General features: G+C 55.0%; 1 protein-coding gene across 1 annotated transcript in view; it reads left to right on the top strand.

Annotated features, from left to right (window-relative positions):
• EPHA10 (EPH receptor A10) overlaps positions 1 to 23,889 on the top strand; it is a gene marked incomplete at both ends in the record, with an annotated part of 38,944 nt that overhangs the window by 5,736 nt on the left and 9,319 nt on the right. Inside the window, 4 exons of the mRNA XM_082494328.1 lie at positions 13,385 to 13,540; positions 14,353 to 14,694; positions 21,529 to 21,653; positions 23,647 to 23,809. Of these exons, the coding sequence (XP_082350454.1) occupies positions 13,385 to 13,540; positions 14,353 to 14,694; positions 21,529 to 21,653; positions 23,647 to 23,809 (786 nt within the window). The remainder of the gene's footprint in view (positions 1 to 13,384; positions 13,541 to 14,352; positions 14,695 to 21,528; positions 21,654 to 23,646; positions 23,810 to 23,889) is intronic.

Here is a 23,889-nt window from a genome sequence, read left to right as displayed (position 1 = left end):
TCGTATCCTCACGCTGAAATTGGGAGAGATGAAAAAAGACCAACAGGATTTACGGCACTGCTAATTACTGCTGCCAGGAAGCTGAGCCTTCTCACTGTCCGCCCTTCTCTATGGCACCGCGTCTCCCAAGACGCCGCGGCGCGCCTGACGGGCTTCCACGGGTTTGCGCGTTTCTGATGAATCATTTCAGTGGCCGTTGAAACGCACCATCTCCAGGGTGGAACCGAGCAGCTCCAGCAATCTGTTTAACATCTCCTCTCAAATAAGAGGAGAGGTTCTGTCACTGTAAATACATTTACACTGCGTTTCTTGTCTAATATATATCTGCGGCCAGATGCTGGTCTGCGCTGACTCTGATGTTAAAACCTATTTCCAGCAGATGCACGGCAGGCGAGTGAGAAGTCCTGTTGCCCTGTGGATGATCGCCTGTCCATCCCTATTTTGTTTTCGCCAGGCTTCTCAGCACCGGTGTCTTTTTACCCTTAATTTTACCAGGCATGAGCTGCGGCCCCTTCATGCCATTTACTTTGTGGTGCACTGCAATGGCTTTTGTGTAAATGAAACTGTGATGTGGAGGATCTGCCTGACATTTGCTGTAAAGTTGTCTCTTTCTGCTTCATCTTTTCCATCCAATCCCTTGTAATATCTGCAAGGAGAATTTCAACAAAGCCCAAGGTTAATATTTACCAGCCAGATTTGCTGCAAATGAGACAACTTCAACCAGACGTTGAATTGATATGATGGAGACCAGTTTCCAAAAATAGCTGTCAGCCACTGTTCTTTGACAGAAACGTAAATTTGTGCTGTAGCTGTTTCCTTCTCAATTTGTCTCCCCCTGCTCTGGAGGGCAGTGGTGGGAGCTCGCGCTGGGGAGGTGCTCTCTGCACCACGTGCCTTCGGTAGACGATGGCTAATTAGTGGACAGGAGCCCTTCACTGCGCAGGGATGACGCTGCTGAAACCAGGTTCAGGGAGGAAATCGTTTCTAGTGCCCTGTCGGGATTTTTAAGCGATGTGTGAATTTGATGTATGTGGCCGGGTCAGGTTTGGCACCTCCTGGCTGCGGGCACCAGTCTGGCCCAGCCCCGGTGCGGGCGCTGAGGCCGGTCCCTGGACGGTGCTGCTTCAGTCTGACCGTGGGCACGGGTTTGTCCCGCCTGGTGGTGAGCAGTCAGTGTCGCCTCTTGTCAGGGAAGGAAAACCTCGTGCGAGAAGTCGTGTCGGTGACGTGCTGTTCGTGGCAGCCCGTGGGCACAAGGAGCAGCCGCCGATGTCTGCAGTGGTCTTTGGAAAGGGGAATAAAAAAAGTTCCCTACTTTTCTGCATTGCTGAACGGATTTTCGAGCAGTGTGTCAGATTCAATGTGCCATGGACAAGACACAAGGAAGATTTACTGTATCTCACTTAGGGAGAAAGCTAGAGAAAATAAGAGCCCGTAGACTTGTTCTTTTGTACCTTCACTTATAAAGCATGTTGGTCTTCTGGGCCCTCCTGGATCGACGCTCCAAGGATAGGGAGGGGAAAAGTGTTGCTGCTGTGGGATTTTTCCTTTTCCCACCCCCTTCCTATAGGTTTGTGATAACTCAGCACAAGTTACCAGGCTCGGAGGGGCGGGTGTGCACACTGTTGGGTATTCCTGTCCCTCTCTCTTGCGCAGATAGCCCGGCTGCTGCTCTGCCTCTTTGCTTAGGTGGAAATGTAAAAATGGGGCTTTCCGAGGGCCGGGGGCAACTCTTCCCCCCGAGCCCTTCCCGGGCGGGAGGAGGCTGCAGCGCGCCAGGCTGTCGGTGAGACGCGGCGCGGTCGGGGCTGGGGTGGGCTGTGTTGGGTCTGTGCTGGGCTCGGCCCCAGTGCTGTCTGTGTGACGGACGTCGGGGGTTCGCGGGGCGAGCGGGTACGGCTGCCGCTCTCGAGGCGCAGGGATGAGATGAAAGGCACAAGTCAACGCTAATGGTGACTGGTAGTGATACACAGCGCGATGTGCACCTGACACCGTGCAATAGGCAAGAAATGGCTCCTCTGATCTACCGTGGGATTTCTCAGTGGTCTCCTGAGAAATGAAGGACACCAGGCTGCGAGTCCGCTCTGCCCGTCGGGTTGGGGTGTGTTATTAATGGCTGTAATTGCCCGATGAATCTGACGCTGTGTGTAGTACAATTACACTTTATGGCAGCTTATAATCGTTGCTGTTAATGAGGAGGCAGAATTTGTGGCAGCACAGTCTGGATTCTCTTGTGGCCCTTCGTTGCTGCTGCTTTCCCGCCCCGTTTCCAGCCTCTCCCCCGGTGATGCGGCACAGAGCGGTGCCCGTGTGAAGGCAGCCGGCCGGGCTGCTGCCCCCTAACTGCCCACCCGCGCTGCGCTCTGGGGTCTCCCCGGGATCAGCACCGGTGGTTGTCCTCCTCTCAGAGCCCTCCAGCGACGCCTCGGCCGCCTGCCCGGGCAGCCTGTCCCAGCACCTCGCTCTCCTCGTGTCTCGCACGAGTCACCGTTGCAGTCACTTAAGCTTATCACTTCTTGTCCCGGCGCCCGCGAGCCATGAGAACGCTGCTCTCACAGCAGACCGCCGTGGCACAGATACCTCAGGAAAGTCAATATTATCTTTCCTCTGCTTGGCTTCTTGGATAGGAGGGGAACAAACGCATAAGCGAAGCCTTTGAGATCATCCTGCCGCTGTGAGCAGCGGGTTTGTGGACAAAACCACAGCTGTAAATACTGTGAAACAGAGTAGTTTCTTCATTGCTGCCAGCCATTACTTGGACGTTAACTTGGTCAAAGTTTAGAGCAAATTTAAAAGGAAGTTTTTCTGTAAAAAATAGGGTTTGGTTAAAGTCCTTGATTTTTATTTTCCAAAGGGAAGTGCTGCAATGAAGGGCTTGCCTTTTAAAAAAACAGTTTTTCCGTTTGTGTCCTGTGGACCTCCCCTGGTACTGCTTGCCTTTTTGCTGCTGAGCATCCCAAGCTGGATGTGGGGGCAGAGGTCGCTCTGGTGTTGGACCTCTTCTACACTCCTCCATTGACATCGCCACAACGAGTGCCGTTGCCTGGCTGTGGTGCTGGACGGCAGTGTTTGTCCCTGCCCTTCCTCGGGAGAGGGAAATCATAGAATGGTTTGGGTTGGAAGGGACCTTGAGGATCACCTCGTTCCACCCCCTGCCCCGGGCAGGGCCACCTCCCCCCAGCCCAGGTCGCTCCCAGCCCCGTCCAACCCGGCCTTGAACACCTCCAGGGATGGGGCAGCCACAGCTTCTCGGGGCACCCTGCGCCGGGGGCTCACCGCCCCCACAGGGAAATGCACCGTCCGGTCCAGCGCCAGCAGCGGTGCGGGGCGGCAGGAGGAGTGTGTTCCTGTGGCTCAGTGCCGGCAGCTCCGTCCGGGGGAGCGCAGGGAGCAGCCCATTGCCCACACTGCCGGTGCCTCCCGGGGGGACAGTGCCTTTCCCTCTGCCAGACAGTTGCAGATGTTGACTTTAAAAGGAGAAAAAAAAAAAAGGCCCAGAGCAATGCCTGGCCCCGAGAGCTCCTGACACCGTCTTTCTCTTAATGAAGGCAAGCTACCAGCGAGGCGGGTGTCCTTGTGAGTCTCAAGGCCGCCTCGTGCATTGGCCGCTCTGCTGCGAGGGGCTGGTGGCCGTGCTCCTGCTGCGGCTCCGCAGGACGTGGGGGAGCGGTCTCCGGGCATGGGGAGAGCCGCCGGGCTGGACGCGCCAGGCCATGGCCAGCCCCAACCCCTCCTCTTGTTCGGGAACCGGCCGCGTCGTTCCCCTGGGAGCAGAGAAGGAGGAGGGAAAGCATGTGAAGACCATATGAGCTGGAGACCTCTTGAGCCGCTGTCTGCTTCTGGAAGGTGTTTTGGAAACGGAGCGTGCGTGCGCTCTGCACGGCCGGGGCTCGCTCTTGCTGAGCGAACGTTTGAGGCAGCAGTGGGGGGTGGCATTGATAAAGGTGCTTTCCTGTGCGTCACACGTGTCCCATCAAGGCATCATGTCACTACAGTGTCCTTAGATGAGAAATAAATAGTTCAACTGAAAGTTAGAGAAGTGCAGAATAATAAATTGAACTATTTTGTCATTTAGTGCAAAGATACTTCTTGAAGCCTGGGGTCTGCTTCTCCATTTAAATACAGAAAAGGTGGATCCAAACGTACGGCGCTCGGGGCTTTTGATTTGTTTCATCTTTTATACATTAGCTTACAAACCTGTTTGTGCTTCTGGAGTTTATTTTATCTTCTGACTGATTCTTGAGTATTATGCATAATAAGTTTATTTTTTCTCCTGGCATTCGGTAAGTTGCACAAAGCACCAGGTTTTACTTTCCTCACCGACGCAGCCGTCAGCGTCCCGCAGACAGGCGCTGCGCTCGCGGGGCCGGCGCTGATGCGCAGGTCTAGCAGCACTTGCCAGTGCGGGCGCCAGACACACCGTGGCTGCGCTGGGTAGCAATGGGGTGGGAAACGGGGGCTGCGCATCCAGCGGGGGCTGCGGGAGTGAACCTGGAATAAGCACTGATGAAATTTATATTTCAGTTTCCTTTCTGAATTATGGTTTGGGTTTCTCCTCCTGGGTCTTGTGTTCTGGCAGAACGTGACAGGAGCCCCTTTGTGACCTGTGCAAAGTGACAGTTTGGAGACCTGGAGAGCTTTGCACTGAATGAGCGTGGAGTGTGCGCCTCCGTCAGCCCGTTCGCGGCCCCCGTGGCAGCCGTGGTGCCGTATGGAGGATGCTGCTTTCCATCAGTCATGCTTATGAAACACCCGTGTAAAATATGCTTTCTCTTCAGTCTCTTTTTGGAGTAATGATCAAGCTTGGAGATATTTATTATTTGGGATTGCATATTATATTGCTGTTTTACAGTGTGTCTGAAATAATTATGGCTATGGAAATTGTGGCAGAGCCAGACACAAATTACTCTATGACACTTAATTTTAGAGCAAACTACTCAGAAAATTACAAGCATCACAATTCGTTTGTAGATCTCTTGTCAGGCTTGAGGTAATAGATACCTGGCTGCTAGATGGACATGCTGGTTTATCTCTTGAAATACGGGGGGAAATGCATCTTGCCCACGGCTAAGGGAGTTTGTGTGAGATAAAGCCCTTGGCAGGAGCCGGGCGCGTTGGAGACGCAGGTCAGTCAGTCCTTTGCAGGGGATCATTTGGTAGATGCATTAGGGAACCGAAAGAGACAACAGTAAATTGCGGTTGGCTCAGTGGATGTGCCTGCTTTAGGGTGTCCTTGAGGAACGTTCCTGCATAAATAGCAATGAGTTCAGTGCTGCTGTAGCGCTGAATTCAAGCAAATGCATTCTTTTAGATAGTTCAAGACTGTCTTACTAAATATTCTTGGGTATTTAATTTTCTTCTGGACTAAATCGCTGAATTTAATTTCAGCTATTAAGAGCTCATTGTTGGAGATGCACAAAGATCTACCCTCCGGACATAGGTTTTCATTTCACTGCTCTTCAAATTATTTAACAAGGGCAAAAATTATAGAGTAGCATTGTCCTGAAGGTTTCAGAGATGCTGGGAACATGTTGGACTGTAGGCTGCTGAGAAGTATTATTGAAAACTAGTTATTAAAAAAAAAAAGAAAAGTTTGTGGAAAGACAAGCTGCCTTTGAATTCTCTCGGGTGGCGCAGCCTGAAGTGCCCATCCTGGCCGGGGAGGTGCCGAGGCCGGAGGAGCTGGAGACCCCATCCAGTGCTCGTATTGATCGCTCCCTCGCGCTGACGTTGTCCCTCTTGCACAGGCGCGGAGATTGGACACGATTTCTTTCCCTTCCTCACAGTGGGGCTCTGTAACGGCACCGCGCTCTGCCTGCGAAGTATTGATTACAGTTTTTGCAGTAAGACAAGGCAAGATTGCAAACCCAGCGTGTCGGGGGAAGACAGGAGCCTCTCTATTACCCGAGCACGGTTGTTGTCAAGGCTCTTTTGCCAGCTCGATACACCACCGAAACCTCGTTCTGTCGGTGTGTTTTGCACAAGGTGCCCTGCCTGGTTTTGGGCAACTTGTCCTTGTCCGCGGGCGCTCGCTGACAGCCGTCCTTCTGGGGCACCCGCCCCGATGCTGATCGTTCCGTGTCCCCGTGGGGGCTGCGGCCCCGTCCCTCCTGCTGCGCACCTCCGCTCCTGACGCATTGATGAAATGTTTGGAACATGATAACCCGTGACTTGCTTGGCTTGATAATGGAGTTTAGATAGATGGAGGCTGGCTGGGCTAACCTGGTCCTGTGGGAGATGTGTTGAGAACAGCTGTGTGTTTTATATGACCAATGGTAGCGGTGAGTTTGCAGACAGCAGAAACGGGTGCGGAAGCAGTGCCTGGCGTGTGCCATTGCCTGGTGGCCTGTGTCACGGGGAGCAGAGGACTTCTTCCCCTCGGTGCCCGGCGGGGCTGGCGCAGACCTTGGTGTGCCTCCAGTTGCGTTCGGCAGCGGAGCAGACACATCCCTTCTCTGCGCGGGGTGAGGTGCACCAACACCGAGACCTGCCGCTGGAGGTGGGGGGCTCTGTGGGCGCTGGGGTACAACTGACAGTTCTGGAGTAAAACTGGGCAGCCGTGGTGGAAGGACGGACGGACCCCTGGGAGGCGCGAGTGTGGAAGGCTGGGACGGGGGATGCTGCGGGGGGATGGGGCAGGCCTGCCTGGGGAGGGGTGGTCTCCAGTTTGGACGCCAACGCAGATGAGACCATAATGAGTACGGGGTAGGGTTTTGTCTTGTATTTTTCCCCCGTCCTATTTTGAGGGTTGCAATCACAAGTCTGACCGCTGCCAGGTGAGGGTCGGGTGTGAGTCTGATTGCTCGGGGGGACCCAGTGCTCCGAGTCGGTTCTTCGCCGGGAGGAACGGTTGGTCGGTCTGCTGGGGTGCCACAATGGTTCTCCCTGCGGCACCCCTCGGCGCCGGCTGTGTGTTTCCCCTAGCTGCTGTCTTTCCTCAATAGCATTTTTATGAATGCCGGCTTCAGCAGGGAAAATTAACATGCGTTAAAAGCAGATGAACTTTGTCAAATACAATTTCATGACAAAAAAGGGAAAGGAATTGGTTTTGGAAGACAACCGAGTTGTAGTGTTAATTATAAATGACTGTATAGGCGTTTTGAGTGAAACTGCGGGCGTTATTGATTCATGCAGGCACGCACGCGGCTCCTCTGCTATCTGCAGGAGTTCAGCAACATGAAGAAGTTCAATAGTGCTAATGCAGGCAGTGTCCTTCGTGTTTTTTTTCTTTCTTCGAAGGTATCTGCAAGGTTTGTGGGTCAACAAGCTGACTGGAGACAGTTTGGTGAGGGGGGGGGGGGGGGAGGCAGAACCCATCAGAAGCATTGAGGGTGAATGCTGAGGAGGGTGTAAAGAAGCCAACAAACTCCGGTGTGAGGGAATGACAGCGAGGAGGGGTAAGCGTGGGGACGGGGGCGGCGCTGGAGCTCGCTGCCGAGAGAGCGAACGCCTTCCACCGCCAGCGAGGGGTTTGTCCTGCTCCTGCCTGGAGGAGCCGACCCGCAGCCGTGGTCTTCGCCGGGCACAGAGCTGTGCCGCCGGCCCCTGCTCTTCCCCTCCGCCCCGCAGCCGGGTGGGTGCCGGACCCTTCGCCCGCCGCTGGGCCGCCCCAAGCTGGGTGTCCTGTCTCGCCGTGGTCACCCTTAACAGACACTGTGTTGACGTGTGCAGAATCGTTAATAACATTTTCATTCGGAAGTGGCGCCTCTGTTGGGTGGTGTGGGTCAAGGGCCTGGGTGCGGGAGTCGTGGTGTTCCATACCCTGTCCAGGACCAGGCGGGGAAGGGGGACCGTGGCTGAAGGCGAGAGGGGCTGTGCCGGGGTCTGTCGCCGCTTTTATGGGGGCGGGCTGAGAAGCGCGGACCCAGAGCGGCGGCGGCCTGAAACGGGCCGTGAAATGGTCCTCCTGGACTGCACCCCGGGTGGGATCTTCAGGTGTGTCCTGCTCCGTCTGTGGCACGGCACGATGTGACTGGGGAGGCGGAGAAGGGAACACTGCATGCACACGTGTTTTCCAGCTATGGAGATGGACAGAAAGTATGTTTGATGGGGTTTGCCTGATTTTGTATTAACATTAACATGAAGTTGTCTGGGTTAAGTAGCTTTATTCCTAAATCCATGTTATGAAGAAATTTCAGCCTAGTATTTAATCTTCCATCTGTGCTCATTCTCTTAATACTTTATGCTAAGCTTCTGTATTTACTTAGGTCTTGGCCCCTTCCTCTCTGTAAAATGCTGAACAGTTTTTAATTAGAAGAGACTTGTAAGCTGCAAGAAATGGATTTTTGGTTTTACTGGACCCTGCGATGTGTCTGGGGTGGTGTTTGCCCTTATTTGGTTAAAAGCCAATTTTTTTTCTTTGCGTGTGTGTAAACCAACATGCAGAGCGTTTGCAGAGGAAAGCTGCAAGTCCTTAAGGGTCAACTTCTGTCTTTGGCTGTGCAGTCATTGTGCTGGTGGGACCTCCAGAGACCCCAGTCCTCTTCTTGGTCCCATTTGTTTTGTATGACTTTGTCCAAGTCATATCGTTGCTCTGTCCCAGTTTCCTGCTTGTCGATGTGGTTAATGTTTCCATTCTTCAAAAAGAAAACAAAGGTTAACTTAATTGTCCGAGATGCCCATCGCTGGAACAGTTGATGTAAAAGGCTGCTGACCAGCTGGTAAGTACTGCCGGGTGATTAATAACTTCATTTTACTGCTGCATGCAAAATCTTGGCCGTGCTTCACTTGAACAGCGACTGCGATCAGCCCTGGAGCTCACACCGCCTGCGTCCTGTGCTCAGGTTGTCCTACGCGCTGCACTCGGTGAGTCACTCTTCGTCACTGTTCATCGATTAACAAGATAAAGCCGCTCAAACTGCTGCCCTTTTGCTGATTAATCAGGATCTCTTCTGCTATTTTTTTAAGCCAAAACTTGAACGCGCAGCTGACCGGCTTAGAAAACGCTGAGATCTGTGCTGGAGAAGGAGAAGGTTCGGCATCCTCAGAGCTGTGACTCCGAGTCCCTGGCTGGAGCGGAGGGTTATGCCCAGGAGCCATCTCGTTGGCAGGCTTCATGGTGCCGTGAGGTGGAGGTGTCTGAACTGCTGGGGAGGGAAAATTAAAGGTGTCCCATGCCAGTAGAGTCAGAAACTGTGCGTTTTTCAACTCTGCATCCTCAATTGCCCCGGCTCTCCCTGCGGCACAGACTGGGCCCGAGAGGATGTTGCCCCCTCCTCTCGACGGAGCCGTCTGCTCTTGTCCGAGGAGCTGCGGCAGATGGGTCGGTAAGAGACACCCGTCCCATGGGCGCATCGCGCCGGGTAATCTGCCAGGCTGCCGCACAGGTCAGTGTTGCTTGTTCTGCTACTCGTTCGATGGTGTGTGCGTACAGCGTTATATCAAGGAGGGAGCATGTGCGCGCTCTGTCAGTGGGATGAACGAGGCACGCCTGGTGAACAGGAGTAGCTTGTGTGGGCAGCGATGATGGAGCTGGAGAGAGGCGATTAATCCATCTGACCCGTCCAGCTGCTTCTCTTTGGCGCTAGGAGAATGTATTATTGAATTTTATTATTTAATAATTAAGTTGCGGTACTACCAGTGGACAAGCAATAGGATAGAAAATAGTGTACAAAAAGAGGATTTCATTCTATAAACTGATGGCCTGATCTCCTGAGAGCTGTCGCATACCCACTGCAAAAATGAGCACTGCAAGATAACAGGGACACCTAAACCAGCTGGGGACCGAGAAAAACACTCGTAGGATGAGGTGGGAGAGGGTGGGAGTTTATCTGAGAAAAGAAACGGAGATGCGCACATGATGCATCACATGTGCTGGGACACTTTTGTTCTCGAGTGTAAGATTCAGACAACCAAAGAACAAAATTAGCGAGTAAGCCCACCGGCTGAGCTGCGCCCAGGCCCCTCGTGGGACGCGCTCGTGTGGGCCGTGGTGCCTGTGTTCCTGGGAAATGCCAATCGAGGCGTTTCGTACCATTACTAACTGCCATACCTTCTGCAGACACTCCTGTAAACTTGCTTCTAGCTATCGGAAAACAGGGAGGAACAGCCCGAAAAGTGCTTCTAATTGAAGACGTTCAATTTCCTATGACAAGATGTCAAATTTATGTGACTGTCAGGCTCGCCTTCAAATCCAAGGAATGGCGGCAGTGCGCACTGGGTGTAGTGCTCAGGTCCCATCAAGTTTGTAAACAAGATTGATTTTTCTGTTCTGCCTGACAGAGAGTGCGAGCGGGAATCTCGCGCCAGCGTTCAGGTGCTGATGCCGTAACGAGATGGGCTTCTCCCCGCGGGGAGGGATGAGCCGCAGCCGACAGAGGCGGCAGTTGATGTGTGGCACCGAAGCCCCTGAGCCCCCGTCCTGGCTCCGCTCTCGGGGTGCACGGCTCCCGGTGTCCTCCAGCTGCTGGGAGAGGGGCCGGTTCGGTGGTGGCACCAGTGCCGGGTCTGGGCGTGCGCTCGGGTCAGCGCTCCGCAGAGCCGGGAGGGACCGCTGGGGTGTTCAGGGCAGTTCAGGCCTTGTCCCCAGCCCGCGGGGACTGCGGGACCCAGGGCTCAGCCCGCTCTCTGCCTCCTGGGCTGCCCGCAGCGCGTGGTGGGCTCGCTGTCGGTGGCTCTTTCAGCAGAGACCTCCAACGCTCGCGCTGGGTTTCTGTGTTGGAGTCCGGCTGCTGCCTCCGTTGTGGTGGGATGTGCTCTCGGGTGTCTGCTCTCCGGACGCGGCTGTGCTGTGTGGGTGTCGGGGTCTTTAGCGGGCGGCTGGGGGTATTTCTGCCCCGTGTTGTGGTCAGCGCTGCCTAACTGAAGGAAGAATCAAACTGTGTCTCTATTATGTGAATATTACATGAGTTCTGGTTTGGTTTCTCAAATAAAAGGAGGAGGCTGGTTGTTTTGGGAGTAATTTAAATATTTGCTGTTTTTTCCTCTTTTATCTAGCACCCTAGGTAGGGAATGACATTTATTATGCATCGTGGCTTGCTGTCTTAATCTTACTTCTCTGTTGTGTTTGTCCAGTCCATGCTCTTAACGGTTGGCTTTGTCTGGCATTGGAGTGCGCAGACTGAGACAGGAGAGGCGAATGCAGGACCGCAGTCTCTCCAGTCCCGTCCTGGCAGCAGCTGTCGCTGAGAGTTTGCAAGATCAAGGAGCAAACGTCAATTCTTCTTCCTAGAAACACGCGGTTTCCTAGAAATCCCTCCTGCAGCAGCTCTCAGGAGAGGATGCTCCAGCTGCCCGGCAGACCCTGGCGGCTGGTGAAGGGGTCTGGGCTGCCCGTGCAGCCAGTGAGAGCAGCGGGGACTTTGGGACGGGGGTCATCTCACCCAGCGCTGACGTCGCAGGCGGCTCAGACAGACAAATGCCCAAACACCCGCATCTCTCTGGTGGCCGCGGCGGGGTCCTGGTGTCAGCTCGGTCACCGGCTCAGCCGGCCAGAGCCCACTGGTGAGGCTGCCCGTTGCGTCTGGGCGACCGCAGCATGGGTGGAAATGCTTTGTCTCGCCCAGTTCAGCTAGGAACCACAGCCAAGAGGGCCCAGGAATAGTCTGCTAATTTTGGTTCCCTCATTTTTTAAAAGTTTTGGATTTTTTCATTCTCCGTTTTAACAGTTTAACTCTTCAGTTTTGCTGTAGAAATGTAATGTTGAGTCCACATCAGTTGGAAAGTTGCCACTTCCGTTCCAGACACGAGAAAGCCTCTCTTCATTACTTGGGTGAGACTGGAATGGGCTCGAGGAGGCCAAATCTGCGGCTGTCTGCAGGCTTTGCTTGCGTTGGGTGGCGTGGCAGCACAAGATCGTGTCTGGCAAGGAGCAAGGCTTTGAGGCAGCTCTTGAAAGGCTGTGTCTGTAATGTAGGAAAAGCAAAAGTATCTGCTGTGCGTTGCTGCTCGCAGCTCTGCCGAGCTGCTGCCTGCCGTGTGCCCGCGCCGGGGGTGAAGGGACCGTGGGGAGCACAAACCTCAGCCACGGTGCTGCGCTCCCTCCCCGTGTGTGACTGCAGGGCACGGAATTTCTAAAGATCTCGCGGTAGATGAAATAATCTCCCTGTAGATGTTCACCCATTTTCAGCATCCCAGGGAATGCTTTCCATCCTGTCTGTGTCTAGTGCTTTGTCCTCAGATCACAGCTGTAGCTGCCAGTTTTATATCATGCTAAAAATTAATGAACCAGAGTGTGCTGGAATAATCTGCTTTAAAAGGAACAGTCTCAGCAGCCAACTCCTTAAAAATGATAAGAGAGGGGACTGCATTAGTGGAGCGGTTCATCTAGGAACTTTACGAGTGATTAAGTTTAAATATTCAGGGACGTGGTGAAGGGGTGGCCGACAGCAGCACCACACCAAGAAGATGAAGCAGCCAAGCAAAACACGAGCGCTTCTCTTTGGCTTGAAATTCCTGCCCTGGGGCTGCCCCTGCTGGGGTGCAGCTGCGCGCCGGGGGGCTGCCGGCCCCAGGGGACACAGCGCAGGCAGGAGGTGTGTGCATGCTTGTTTGCGGGCTGCTTCCTTTTCAGATGTTTTAGGGTCAAACTGAAGCTGTTCCAAACTGCTTTATGGAGTTTTGCAGCTTTTTTTGTTTTTTGGTTTTTTTTTTTTTTTTTTTGTAAAGTGATAAGTCTTTCATGCAGAATTAGCTTCTGGGTGTCCTGCTCGGGGTGTCGCCTGTAGGCTGCTTGTAGTAAAGATCAAGCAAACCCTTGACCAGCATGTGAACTACTTGTTTGTGTATCAAAGGTACTTTTCAAAGGATAGGGGAAGCCTATGTATGGCCTATAAAAGCAAATTTGTACTGCTGTTGTTGGACTTCACTGCCTGCGGTGACTGCTGTGTAATCCACGGTGATAAAGCTGTAGCTGCCACAGACACAGCCGCGTGGCTCGGGTTTGTGTATGAAAGGCTGGTGACTGATGAGGTCTACAACTTCTCCGTTTTCAATATTCCTCCCCTTTTGGGGATGTTGCTGCATCTTGCTGTGGCTCCCATGTCATTTCTGCTCTGCTCACCTGACTCTAAACCTGAAGCCATGTGTTTTCCATATCCTGCATCTTTCTGCGGCCACCTCGTCCCCATGTCCCTCCAGCCCCTCCAGCCCCCTTTGCGTGTTGCTCCAGCTGATGTCTGACCATCCCTTTGGCCCCTTGAAAGTCCCACAGCCTGGACGTCCGTGCAGAGCTGCAGCACCCAGATGTCCATTCTGGGTCAAACCAAAGGCATGTCTCTTGGTGCCAGGATTACGCAGGTGCTCACGAAGGTAGCTTGGAGAGTGATACCTGCCGGCCAGTGGCAGGCAAAGGATGTCCTGGGAAACGGGGAAATGCAGTCATCAAACAGGTCCCCCATTCACCTTGTGGTGTTCTTCCCATAACTCCCTCTCTCTGCCTTTCCAGCTTGCCTTCCTGGGTTTTACAAGCTTTCCCTCCGTCTCGCTCTCTGCTCTCCTTGCCCCGAGCACAGCTTCACGCATGAGGAAGCCTCCACGTTCTGTTCGTGCCAGAAGAACTACTCCAGGTCCCCGTCAGACCCACCATCTGCCTCCTGCACACGTAGGTCTTGCTGAAATGGCATCTCTTTGTAAGGCGAGGACACGGGGACGCAGACGCTGGGTCTGTCCGGCAGCGCAGAGCCGAGCGGGTGCCCGGGAGGCTGCCCAGGGCTGTCCCCGGCAGCACGGTGTCCAAGCCGTTGGGAGCTGCCCCTGGGCACGCATGTCCCCGGGGGTCCTGGTCCGTGCTGGGTACTGCTGTGGTGGGGAGGGGATGGAGGGGCTGTCCCTGCGCCACGCAGCTCGCAGGCTGAGGCTGCAATCTGACAAGGCAGACGCGCGGTCGGGCTTGCAGACGCCCCGGTAAAACTAGGGCACAGTCATTTAGTCAATATAGTTCACAGACTTTAATTAAATAGCCTCTAGTTAATTGGATTGGACCCCAGCTACTCCAGTGATGGATGCCGTAGAGCTGCCTGCACAGCGATGACAAACCCTCCCGCTTTGCCTGTGCGTGTGCGTGTCTGTGTCTGGGCACTGTCCGGCCGGCAGCGGGGCACCCGGCCCCTTGGCCACCGAGCCCCGGGGAGGTGCCCGGTCCGGTTGGGTACTTCTCACGCGCTGTCTGAGCTGTGGCTTGCTGTGTGTAACATGTCCCTCCGGCGGGATCATGCATGTCCCCACCGTGCTGCATGCGTCACTGCGGCCATGTCCCCTTGCGCTGCCACGAGCTGGGGCTGCCTGGGGCCATGCTCCGTCACTCGGCCGCTGGTGCCTGTGCTGCTGCTCCCCCGGCACCCGTAGGTTTGCTGCTCCCCCCAGGCAGCGCCCTGCTGTCCCGGCGCCTGCGCACAGATCCTCTTCTGCTTCCAGGTCCGCCCTCTGCCCCGAGGAACCTGGTCTACAGCCTGCGGCAGTCGTCGCTGGTCCTGGAGTGGAGTGCCCCTGCTGACGCGGGCGGCCGGAGCGACCTGACCTACAGCCTGTGGTGTGGCCGGTGCCCGGCGGCTCTGCGGGGCCGCTGTGAGCAGTGCGGCAGCGGCGTGGGCTTCGTGCCGCAGCAGACGGGGCTTGTGGACCGGACCGTCACCCTGGTGAACCTGCTGCCTCACGTCAACTACACCATCCGCGTGGCGGCTGTCAACGGCGTCTCGGGCATCAGCCCGCTGGCGGGGCAGCAGTACGCCGAGGTCAACGTCTCCACTGGCCTCGCAGGTACGGCTGCCGTGTAGCACGTGCAATCGCTGAAGGCGCCCAGTGCCTTGCTGCCACTGCATGAAGAAAACAGTTGCCTGTGCTGTCTCATGCTTGTGTGTCACCTCTGGGGTGCGTGGGAACCAGCTCAGCAGCCGGTTCTGTGGCTCCACCACCAGGAGGACGTGGGGTCTGGAGGTGGTGTGGGCACTGTCCTCAGGCTCTGCCTGCCCCGTGCTCCGGCAGTGCCCCGGTTCCTCTTGGTTTGCTCCGGTGGCACAGAGGTGCTCAGTGGTGGCGGCAGCATGGTGGCACAGGCAGGAGGGGAGATGGAGACCGACCTGCAACACTCTCGAGGGGGTTTTGTTTGGTGCCACGGGGAGGTAAGGAGCTGGCTGTGCCGGGGCAGCCCGTGGCCCCGTTGTCTCCCATGGCAGCGAGCGTGGTGACAGCCTGGGCTCTGAAGGGACGGGTCTGCTCTGTGCTTCAGCTGCAGTTTGAATTTACAAATCACAAAGAAGTGCTTTCAAAGAAGCAATGTTTTCAGCCCCTTCACAAAAAACTCCTTAAAATAGATAAAGTTCAAATATTGGCTATCCTTTGGAAACAAAAAATATTGATTTCATTTCTCTCTTCTGTGCCACTCTGTGGCACAGCTTCTTACTGTAAGTGTCCCCTTCCACTTTACATCTCGTGTTTCTGTTCCCTTATGTGAGGGGGAGCGAGCACCCGGTCCGCCGGTGTGGATGGGGCCGTGGCCGGCCGGAGGGGTTGGATCCCTCCCCAGTTGTAGCCATGCCTAAGGAAAATCAGCTCTGGCTTGCTGTGTCCTTGTCTGTTCCTCTGTGGTTACATTATTAATTTGCATGAAATCCCTTTGCCAAGCCACAGTTAATGGAGACAGATGATCCCCACATACCTCGTGGCAGGAATTGGCCAACAATTTAATCTGAAGAGATTAAACTTTGATCTTGTTATAAAAAATTTTCCCACCATTTGATCAAATGTTTTTGTACATGTTGTTGCTTTCTCTTCCCTCATGTAATAATTTCTGTGAATCCGTTGGGTGGATGCTGTGCCGCAGACTGCTCTTCAGTGGAGGTGTCGTTCCTCATTAGGATCTTTGCTGTTCAAGGATGGGTTTAGCTCTGGGAAGATGATCTGTCTCCTGAGTTCAGGCCGTTCCTGAGCCAGCATACGAGCTAGGGAGGGTTGAGCTTAATGAGGTCTAATAACGAGCTCTTCCTCCAGAGGCTCATGTTGGGCAGAGGGCAGGGGCACCAGTGCTCAGGAGCTGCTTTCTCGCCTGGTCTGAAGGGGACGGGGGACAAGAGGCTGGGTAGGGGCAGAGAGTGCCCCGGCCTCTGTAGGGAGTGAAACGACAAGTCCGTGGTCCCAACCTGTGCCTTCGCCGTTCATCTGTGTGATACAGCTTTTCTTCTGGGTAAGCGGGAACCTCAGCCCCTTACTCAACGCTGCGTACTCCTGAAGGAACTGAAATACACAGAAAGAATACGGCATGATTAATCTTGTAATCTGTTCAAAATCAATGTCTCTTGTCGAGCTGTCAAGTCTCCGGATGCAGATGGTGGCTCAGAATTAGCCGAGCAGCTGAGGCTCGGGAAGTTTCATGAAACACTTGAGTTTTTGCTGCGGAAGGTGTCCCCTCGCGGGGGCAGCGCCGGGCTGGGACCACTCCTCCCGCAGGTGCCCCGGTGGCCCAAGGCCCTCTGGCTTTGGCACTGTGGGCAACACGTGAGTTGCCCTATCGGCAAAGAGGGGAAGAAGATCATCTCCTGGGGAGACGGCTTCTCAGTCTGGTTTGCCTCTAACAGCCCTCTCGGGCAAGAGCATGGGAGGGGACCCTGTGCAGGCGGGACGTGGAGCCACGGCTGGCACGACGGCTCGCGGAGCCGCTCTGCGGAGCGTGCCATCTCCAGCGAGTCCTGAGCCCTGGAGCCCCTCGTCATGGAAGCCCATCACAGAAATGCCCGATCACAGAAGGGCCAGAGATCAGGAGAAAAGGAGACTTCAGGGATGCCTGAAGCAGCGGTGAGTTCCCCGGTGGCCGTGATGCGATGGTCTCGGAGGTCGTTTGCAGCATCAGGGAAGCGCTGGCTGCAGATACGCAGATTCAGGGGAAAAATTAAATAAAGAAACAGGACCCTATTTAGCTGTCAGATCCCTGCTCCTCTAAATATAGCTCCGAGTGCAGCCTTCGCACTGCCCTTCCCCTTTAGCAGTCACAAGAGGGAATTAGCCATTGTTCATTGTATTTGTAGGGGAAAAGGAAAGATGCTATTTAGTCTGCGGGATGCAAAATTAATACTGTGTTTTTTCTAATCTGGCCCCAGCATGGGACTAAATAAAAGTGTTTGAGGAGAGAACGGAGCTGTTTACCTGCAGGAGTAGGGCTGCATTAGCTATGTAAATGTTCACTCTGGGACGATGTCATTTATATTCCCGGCAGGGATCGGCTCCTGTCTTAAAGGGCTTTTAAATCTGTTGCAGATTAATAATGCAGCTAGTGCCGAAATGCATTCTCCTTCCTGAGACCGTGGGGAAGTGGTTTGTGCCGAATGAGGTCCTCTGAAGTCGACCACTCTGCGCGCGCGTTGCTGGTGCAGCACTGCCAGCCCAGCGCTGGCCGGGGGGCGCAGGACGAGCCGTCCCCGGGGCGATGGTCTGCGCTCTCGGGGTCTTCGCCCTCTGTGTGGCGAGAACCGGGCCTGGAAGAGCTGCGCTGTAACACTGAGGCTGCTTCTCTGGTTTGGGAAGAAGGACCGGGGGCAGGAGTTGCCTGGGACGGTGCCCACTGCGGTTTCTGTGTTGGGGTATTAATAACCGGTGACGGAGAGCGGCGGTGCAGGCGGTGCGTGGTGCAGGGTGGCAGAGGTGTCTGGGGACGGTGGCAGAGGTGTCTGGGGACGGTGGCAAGCTCTGTCCGTCTGATTGCCCCTCGCCCCGTGCAGGGAGCGGCAGGCGGGTTGTGGTCTGCGCATGTTTGCTGTGTGTGTGTGAGCTCTGAAATGTGCGGGGAGAGTGTTCCTGCGGGCGGTGCGGCACCAGAGCGGCTCCTCCTGCTGCGCGGGCTGCGGGCACCCGTGCGCCCACTCCCCCGTTAAGTGCTGGCCGCTCTCCCTCTCTAAGGGCCCCCTCCGGGTGTGGGATGCAGCGGGTCGTTCAGTGAAGGGACGCAGTGCCCACATCTTTTTATGCCTTTTCTGCTTGTACGCTGGTTAATTAAGAGGAGTAAACCCACATACAACGGAGTGGAGTTTATAAAATCAGGCAGAGTGGTGAATAATTTAATGTTTGCTTTTTCAGAATAAAGGCAATGTTGGGGGAGCTTAAAATATTGATGGGAAACACATTTTTTTCACAGTGTGAAATGCTTTATAGTCTGTGTGATTTTCTTTAATCCCTTTTAAACACGTTCGAGGCTAGTGCCTGCTTTTCTGGCATGTACCATGGGTTCTGCTCTACAGCCCATCACTAAGCGAGTGTGATTTTTTCCTCATGACTTTAACAGTCAGGACCACTTGTTCAGGTTTCTTCAGTCCGTTTGCTGGATTCCGAGATACAGGAGGGCACCTGTGTGATATTTTATTGATGGGAATCATATAAAACAGCGAGTAGCACTTAACTGAGTTTACAGGAGCAAACCCCAAGTTAAGCGTCAGGCTGGCCTCAGCCGCCGGTGTCACTTGTCATTTCATTAAATGCGCAGTGATGTGCACTCCCGCGGAGGCCATGGGCTCGTGGTGGGGATTACTCCACCGCCCCAGTGACGAGAGCCGCGAGCGTGCCCGTGTGCGTGTCTCTATGTGCACGTGGGTTCGTGTGTGTTTGTGACACTGATGAAGGAAGTCAAGAACATTTCTGTTTTTTTCTTGTCATCTTGTTGAAATGTTTCTTACCTATGAAAACCCTTCTCGCCACCCCTCCCCAACAGCAAATACCACGTTACAGCCTGTGCCAGCCTAAACCTGGCTCTGATGAAGCGGCAATAAGGAGCAGTTTGTAGGGTTTGGAGCAAAAGTGGGCCAAACTGCTGAAAATTTGGTCGTATTATGGATGTTTGAAGTGCTGCAAGAGGCCACAGGGCTTCTTGCTGGTACCGGCGGGGCTGAAGGTCTCTGGCAGAGGAGGGGAACATTTGCTGCGGCCGGGTACTGTGGGTGCTGCAGGTGCTGGCGGTTTCCCCTGCACTGTCATGCCGAGCGGTGCGAGGAGGATGGCAGCGCCGCGGGATTGCCGTGCCGGAGGAGTCGCAGGCCTCCCTTGTGCAAAAAGTGTAGGCAAAAACTGCGGGCAGTCCGAAAGCTGCGAGGTGTTTGGCAGGGCGCCGTGAGCAGGAGGGGTTCGCCCTGTGGGCACCCGTGCGGGTCTCCGTAGCCCTGTCTGTCACCTGCACCCCGAGAAGGAGGCAGACCTCGGCGCGCGTTCGTGCCGTTCAGGTCCATGGTGTGGCCGCCCGGGGCTCGCGTCCTGCTCAGGGCATTAATAACCTTTGTGCCGTGCTTCGTGCTGCTGCAGTGCACTGCTGCGGTGAACTGTCTCCCCCTTCTTTATGAGGACAATTCAATATCCCCTTAAAGGTCAGCTCTGGGGCGGGTGTATTTGCTCTGCGAGTGATTTTTGACGTGCCGGGTGACGCGCAGCCAGGCTGCGGTGGGGACAATGGAGCGCGGGGGCTACGAGCTCGCAGCGGCGCGGGGGCTCCCGGGTGCCCTTCGGCTCCTCTTCCTCCTTCAGCAGAAGCTGAAGGAATCAAGGAGCAAATCATCATGAATAAAACATCAGGAGGACTTTTTTCTTCAGCAGAGATTAATGAGCTAAGTAATAAATACAAAATTTCACAGATACTTAAGATTGCTTTCCAGGGACTTGTTCCTCTCCGCAGGAGTCTCGGTGGGACAGTCAGGGTCCAGCAAACACCCTGATGTGATGGAGCACAGGGACAAGCTGGAAACCGCAGTCTCCCCGTGCAGCTTTCCCTGTGCCTGCTGCAGGGCCGCAGGTGTAAACGGGTGAATGGGTCACTGCAGCCCCTTCGCCCCGGTGTGTTCTGGCCCCTGGAGCTTACTGGGGTGGCACAGGGACACCCTCCTTGTGCCGGGGCTGTGCCATCCAGCTGCGGCCACGCTGGGGGCTGCTGGGGGCAGCCTGGGCAGCTCAGAGCCACATTACGGGAGGCTTTTCTGCCGTTCCTCACTCCCTCCTCATCCAGAGAGGAGACTTTCTGACCTCCAACCAGGACAGCTTGTGGCACTGCCCCAGGAGAGCTGTGAAGACCTTACTTGGCATGTTCGGCCACTGGGGAGGTTAGATTTCTAATCAATCCTAATTGTCTCTCTAATCAACCCAAAGCAGAACCCAATAGAACCTTTTATCAAGGCACCAGGTACAAAGTTTATTTTCCCTACTGAAATACTTAAAATTTGTCTTGAATAGTATCCTCTGCAGCAAAGACGCCGATGTCCCAGCGTGTCCCAAGCAGCCGCTGCTGCCTTGCTCTGGGCAGCCGGGGGATGCCGCGTCCTTGGCCGGCTCCCGAGATGCTGCAGACAGTCTGGCAGGTCCCGCTGGCTTTCTGCTGGTGCGGGAGGCAGAGGCTTTTGGAAGAGCTGCTGGGATGCTGCCTGCAGGCGGGGAGCCCGGTGCAGGCGGTGCCGCTGCCTGTCAGCCGCAGGAGCTGTACGGGCACTGAGTGCAGCTCAGCAGGTGGAAGGCAGTAGACGGCGGTCAGAGGAGGAGACGGTGCGGAAGAGGCACTGGGAGAGCAGAGATGAGTGTGGCAGGGTAAGGCGGGCAGACCCCCCTCTGCCACCGCAAACAGCAAAGGCGTCAGCGTCGGGCGGAGAGCCTGTGGATTGCTGGGGACAGCGAGCTGCCTGCCGCGTGCTGGAGAAGTCGTCTCGCTTGGAGCCAAACCTGGTTAAAATGGGAATAGCTGGCGAGTGCATCCTGCATGGTGAGATGAACTAAATGGGAGCACACGTGCCAGGGAGGAAGATTCAGCGTGGAGCATGTGCTAACTAGAAACGAAGAGCCAGCTCCTGCGGCACAGCCGGTGCGTTTGGCAGCGGGCAGGGCAGGCGGCGCTCTCCTCCTCCCGGTGGTCTGGGGCGGCGTGGGGCAGAGCCTGTGCCAGGGCGGCTGGAGAAGCCCCGGTGTGTCCTGTGAGCCCCACTGCTCAAAGGTTGTATTTTGCGTTTCCCAGAAATCCTTGGCAGCAGGTCCAGAGCGCTGGACGTCAGCTGGCGCTCAGAACCCTCGCGGCACTGTGGGTGGAGGGTGCAATTAGGGTTTTTTGCTTGTTTTTGGACAGAGCATTACTAGCTGCCCACAGCTTACAAAGCTGTTGTATTTTCACCACCATCTTCTCCTGTTGGATGATCACCAGCTTGGAGTTTGCCCTGCTTCAGTTCTCATTCACAGAGGGCGGTCTGGTATCTGCAGGAGCAGCACGCTCTTCAGCTCTTTGAATTGCTGAAGTTTTTACTGTGCCATCACAGGGCAGAAGCAGAAATGGAGTAACCACTGAAGGCGTTTGTGCTGATGTGGGACTCGCAGCCAAGACGAATGTGAGGACAGAGATAAAATGCCCTGTAACGTGTGATCTCCTGGTTGCGCTTACTTGGCTGCTCAGAACCAAAGCAACCGAAGCGTGGTGGCACGCAGTGTCGCTGGCCGTGTCCCCAGGGCTCTGTCTGGCTGTGCTGGGCTGGTGGGGGGGGATTTGGGTGCCACTGGCCACAGGGAGGTCATGGGGCATGCTGCTGGAGCAGGGGGATGCTCTGCCCCTGGCAGCACCGCGGTCACCTGCTGCTTTCCTCTCTGCTTTTTCAGCGCCGACTCCTGTCACCGACATCCGCACGGATAAAGTTGAGCAGAAGAGCATCTCCTTGTCGTGGCAGGAGCCGGGCTTCCCGACCCCCAACGGCACGGAGTACGAGGTCAAGTACTACGAGAAGGTAGGCTCTGGGGGCCGGCTCGGCGCTCGGCTGTGCCCTGACCGACTCCGGGGTGCTTCCCGTGCCAGCCGGGTCTGTCCCTCGGGAGCGCGGTGCTGCGTGTGCTGCTGGTGATGGCGACAGTCGCCGTCAGCCACCCGCTGCGTGAAGATTGAGCGGTGGGAGAGGGAGGGCGTGCGTGTCTGCGGACAGTGCTGGTGTGAAGATTTTGCTGGCAGCTGGAAGAGGAGCGCTTCAAACGGGGGCCAATAAGGTCTTTTCTCCTCTGACAGTGTTATGTAATCTGCTTATGCAAGTTATAGGAAATTTGGATTATTTGTAGAGTTTATGTTAATTAGTGTTTTTTTTCCCCCCATCTGTGCAGCAAGATTTCATCCAGATGTTGACATCTCCCTGGGAGAAAGAGTAAAGCTAATAATTTTCATTGATTCATCCTTTTTCTTTTTTTTTTTTTAATGCATTGGATGGCTTTTTTCAAGGACATCAGAAATCTGAGGTTTGGGTGCTTGCCATTAGCCAGCTAGACAGGGACCGCTAAACCACACGGGACTTCTAAATCTGTGATGAGATGACACCTGTGTTCATAGCCCGCACTCTGGGGAAGTGTTGGACCTTGTGGTCTTCACTGGTTTAGGACTGAGGGCTACCAAACCCCTGACTTCAGTGAGCTGTGGGTGGTCTTCCTCACAGGAGGGGACACAAGCAAACACTTCTATGACGGTCTCCTAATTTTAAAAATAGCTGCTGTATTTGACGGGTGCGGTGAGTTGAGAATTTTAGAAGAAATACTGCTGGGCAGAGAGCAGGGACAATGCTCTAAATCAAAATAAATGCAGTTTATGACACAGTTCCGCAAATTACCTTATCTGCGTGTGCTCAGGCTCGTTATGAAACTGATTACATGTCAAGCAAACTGTGCAGGTGACGTGTTGGTGTTCTGTATTTAGAAACAAGCTACCTTGAAGCTGATTCATATTAATGTGATTTTCAGCATGTGATAGATTTGAAAGGAGGAATCTGTGGGTGAGGGCGAACGCTGAAGCCCGAGACAGTAATTCCTGTGCAAATGGGCTGCAGCAACAGGATACTGAGGGTACGTGAAATGAGGAAACATCCTGCTTGGGTGGGGAATTCTAACGATAGACTGGAATGAGGCTCTTGATGCTGACAGGAAAATCAAGTTAGTTCCTAATCCTTGCTTTTAAAGACTTACTTGAACTATGGAGATTCAAGGGGAAATGCGTATCAAATGGAAAATACATTTCCCAGCGATGTCCCCGGCCCTGGGAGCAGCGCGATGAGCAGCCGCTGCCTGCGCCGGTGCCGCGTCACGGGGCCGGGACGCTCCTCGGGGCTGGTCCCTGGGCACAGCAAGGGCGCAGCCTCAGTGCCGCTGTGGCACGTGAGAGCGGGGCCAGTGGCCCAGCGGTCCCGCCGGCCGCCTGGCCGGGCAGAGCCTGCCCTGCCTTCAGCAGCGGCTGCAGGAGAAGGACTGCCCGTCCCACTCTCCCTTCGTCGAAGCAGAGGGATCTGTATGTCGTTGGGCAAGTGAATATAACCCCAGGGCACAGGACTGTTGGCGAACCCACCAGCCGGCTCTGCTTACTCAGCACGTGCTAATACACACGTATTTGCGCCAGGGCTCGAGCGGCCGCAGCCGGAAGGGCCCGGACGGTGCCGGCAGCCGAGCGGCAGCGCCGGGGCAGGCGGGCAGGAGAGGGGCCGTGCGGCATGGCACAGCTGCTCCCCACCTCCTCGTCCTCCGCCTGTCTTCATAGCACGTCATCGGGCTCCATCTGCCATTTCACGTGACCTTTCTGTGTAATTTCTATTAATGAGACATCTAGTAAATGTATTCTTCCTGGTGAAGGTTTTATGTTTAGAGGGACTGTCCTGATGGCCCCGGAGGGGAGGCGCGGGTACAGCTGTGCTGTGCTGCTCTGTGGCGCAGCTGCTGGTCCAGCTAGATCTCGGGTATCTCATTATCTCACAGGATCAGAGAGATCAAAGTTACTCAACTGTGAAAACCACATCAACGGCCGTGACGGTCAATAACCTGAAGCCTGGAACCCTCTATATTTTCCAAATCCGAACATCCTCCTCACCGGACTACGGAAACTACAGCCCTAGTATTGAAGTGGAGACGCTGGCGGAGCGTAAGTGTTGGCGAGGCTCGTCGTCTCTTACACACCTGCACATGTGGAGCTCTGAGCTGAGTCGTGGGGACGCTGCTGCT

This window comes from Vanellus vanellus (genome assembly GCF_965231255.1).
Source record: "Vanellus vanellus genome assembly, chromosome: 22".
Taxonomy (NCBI): Eukaryota; Metazoa; Chordata; class Aves; order Charadriiformes; family Charadriidae; genus Vanellus; species Vanellus vanellus.
Note: the sequence above shows the minus strand (reverse complement) of the source record. Positions and strands in the feature narration are given on the sequence as shown.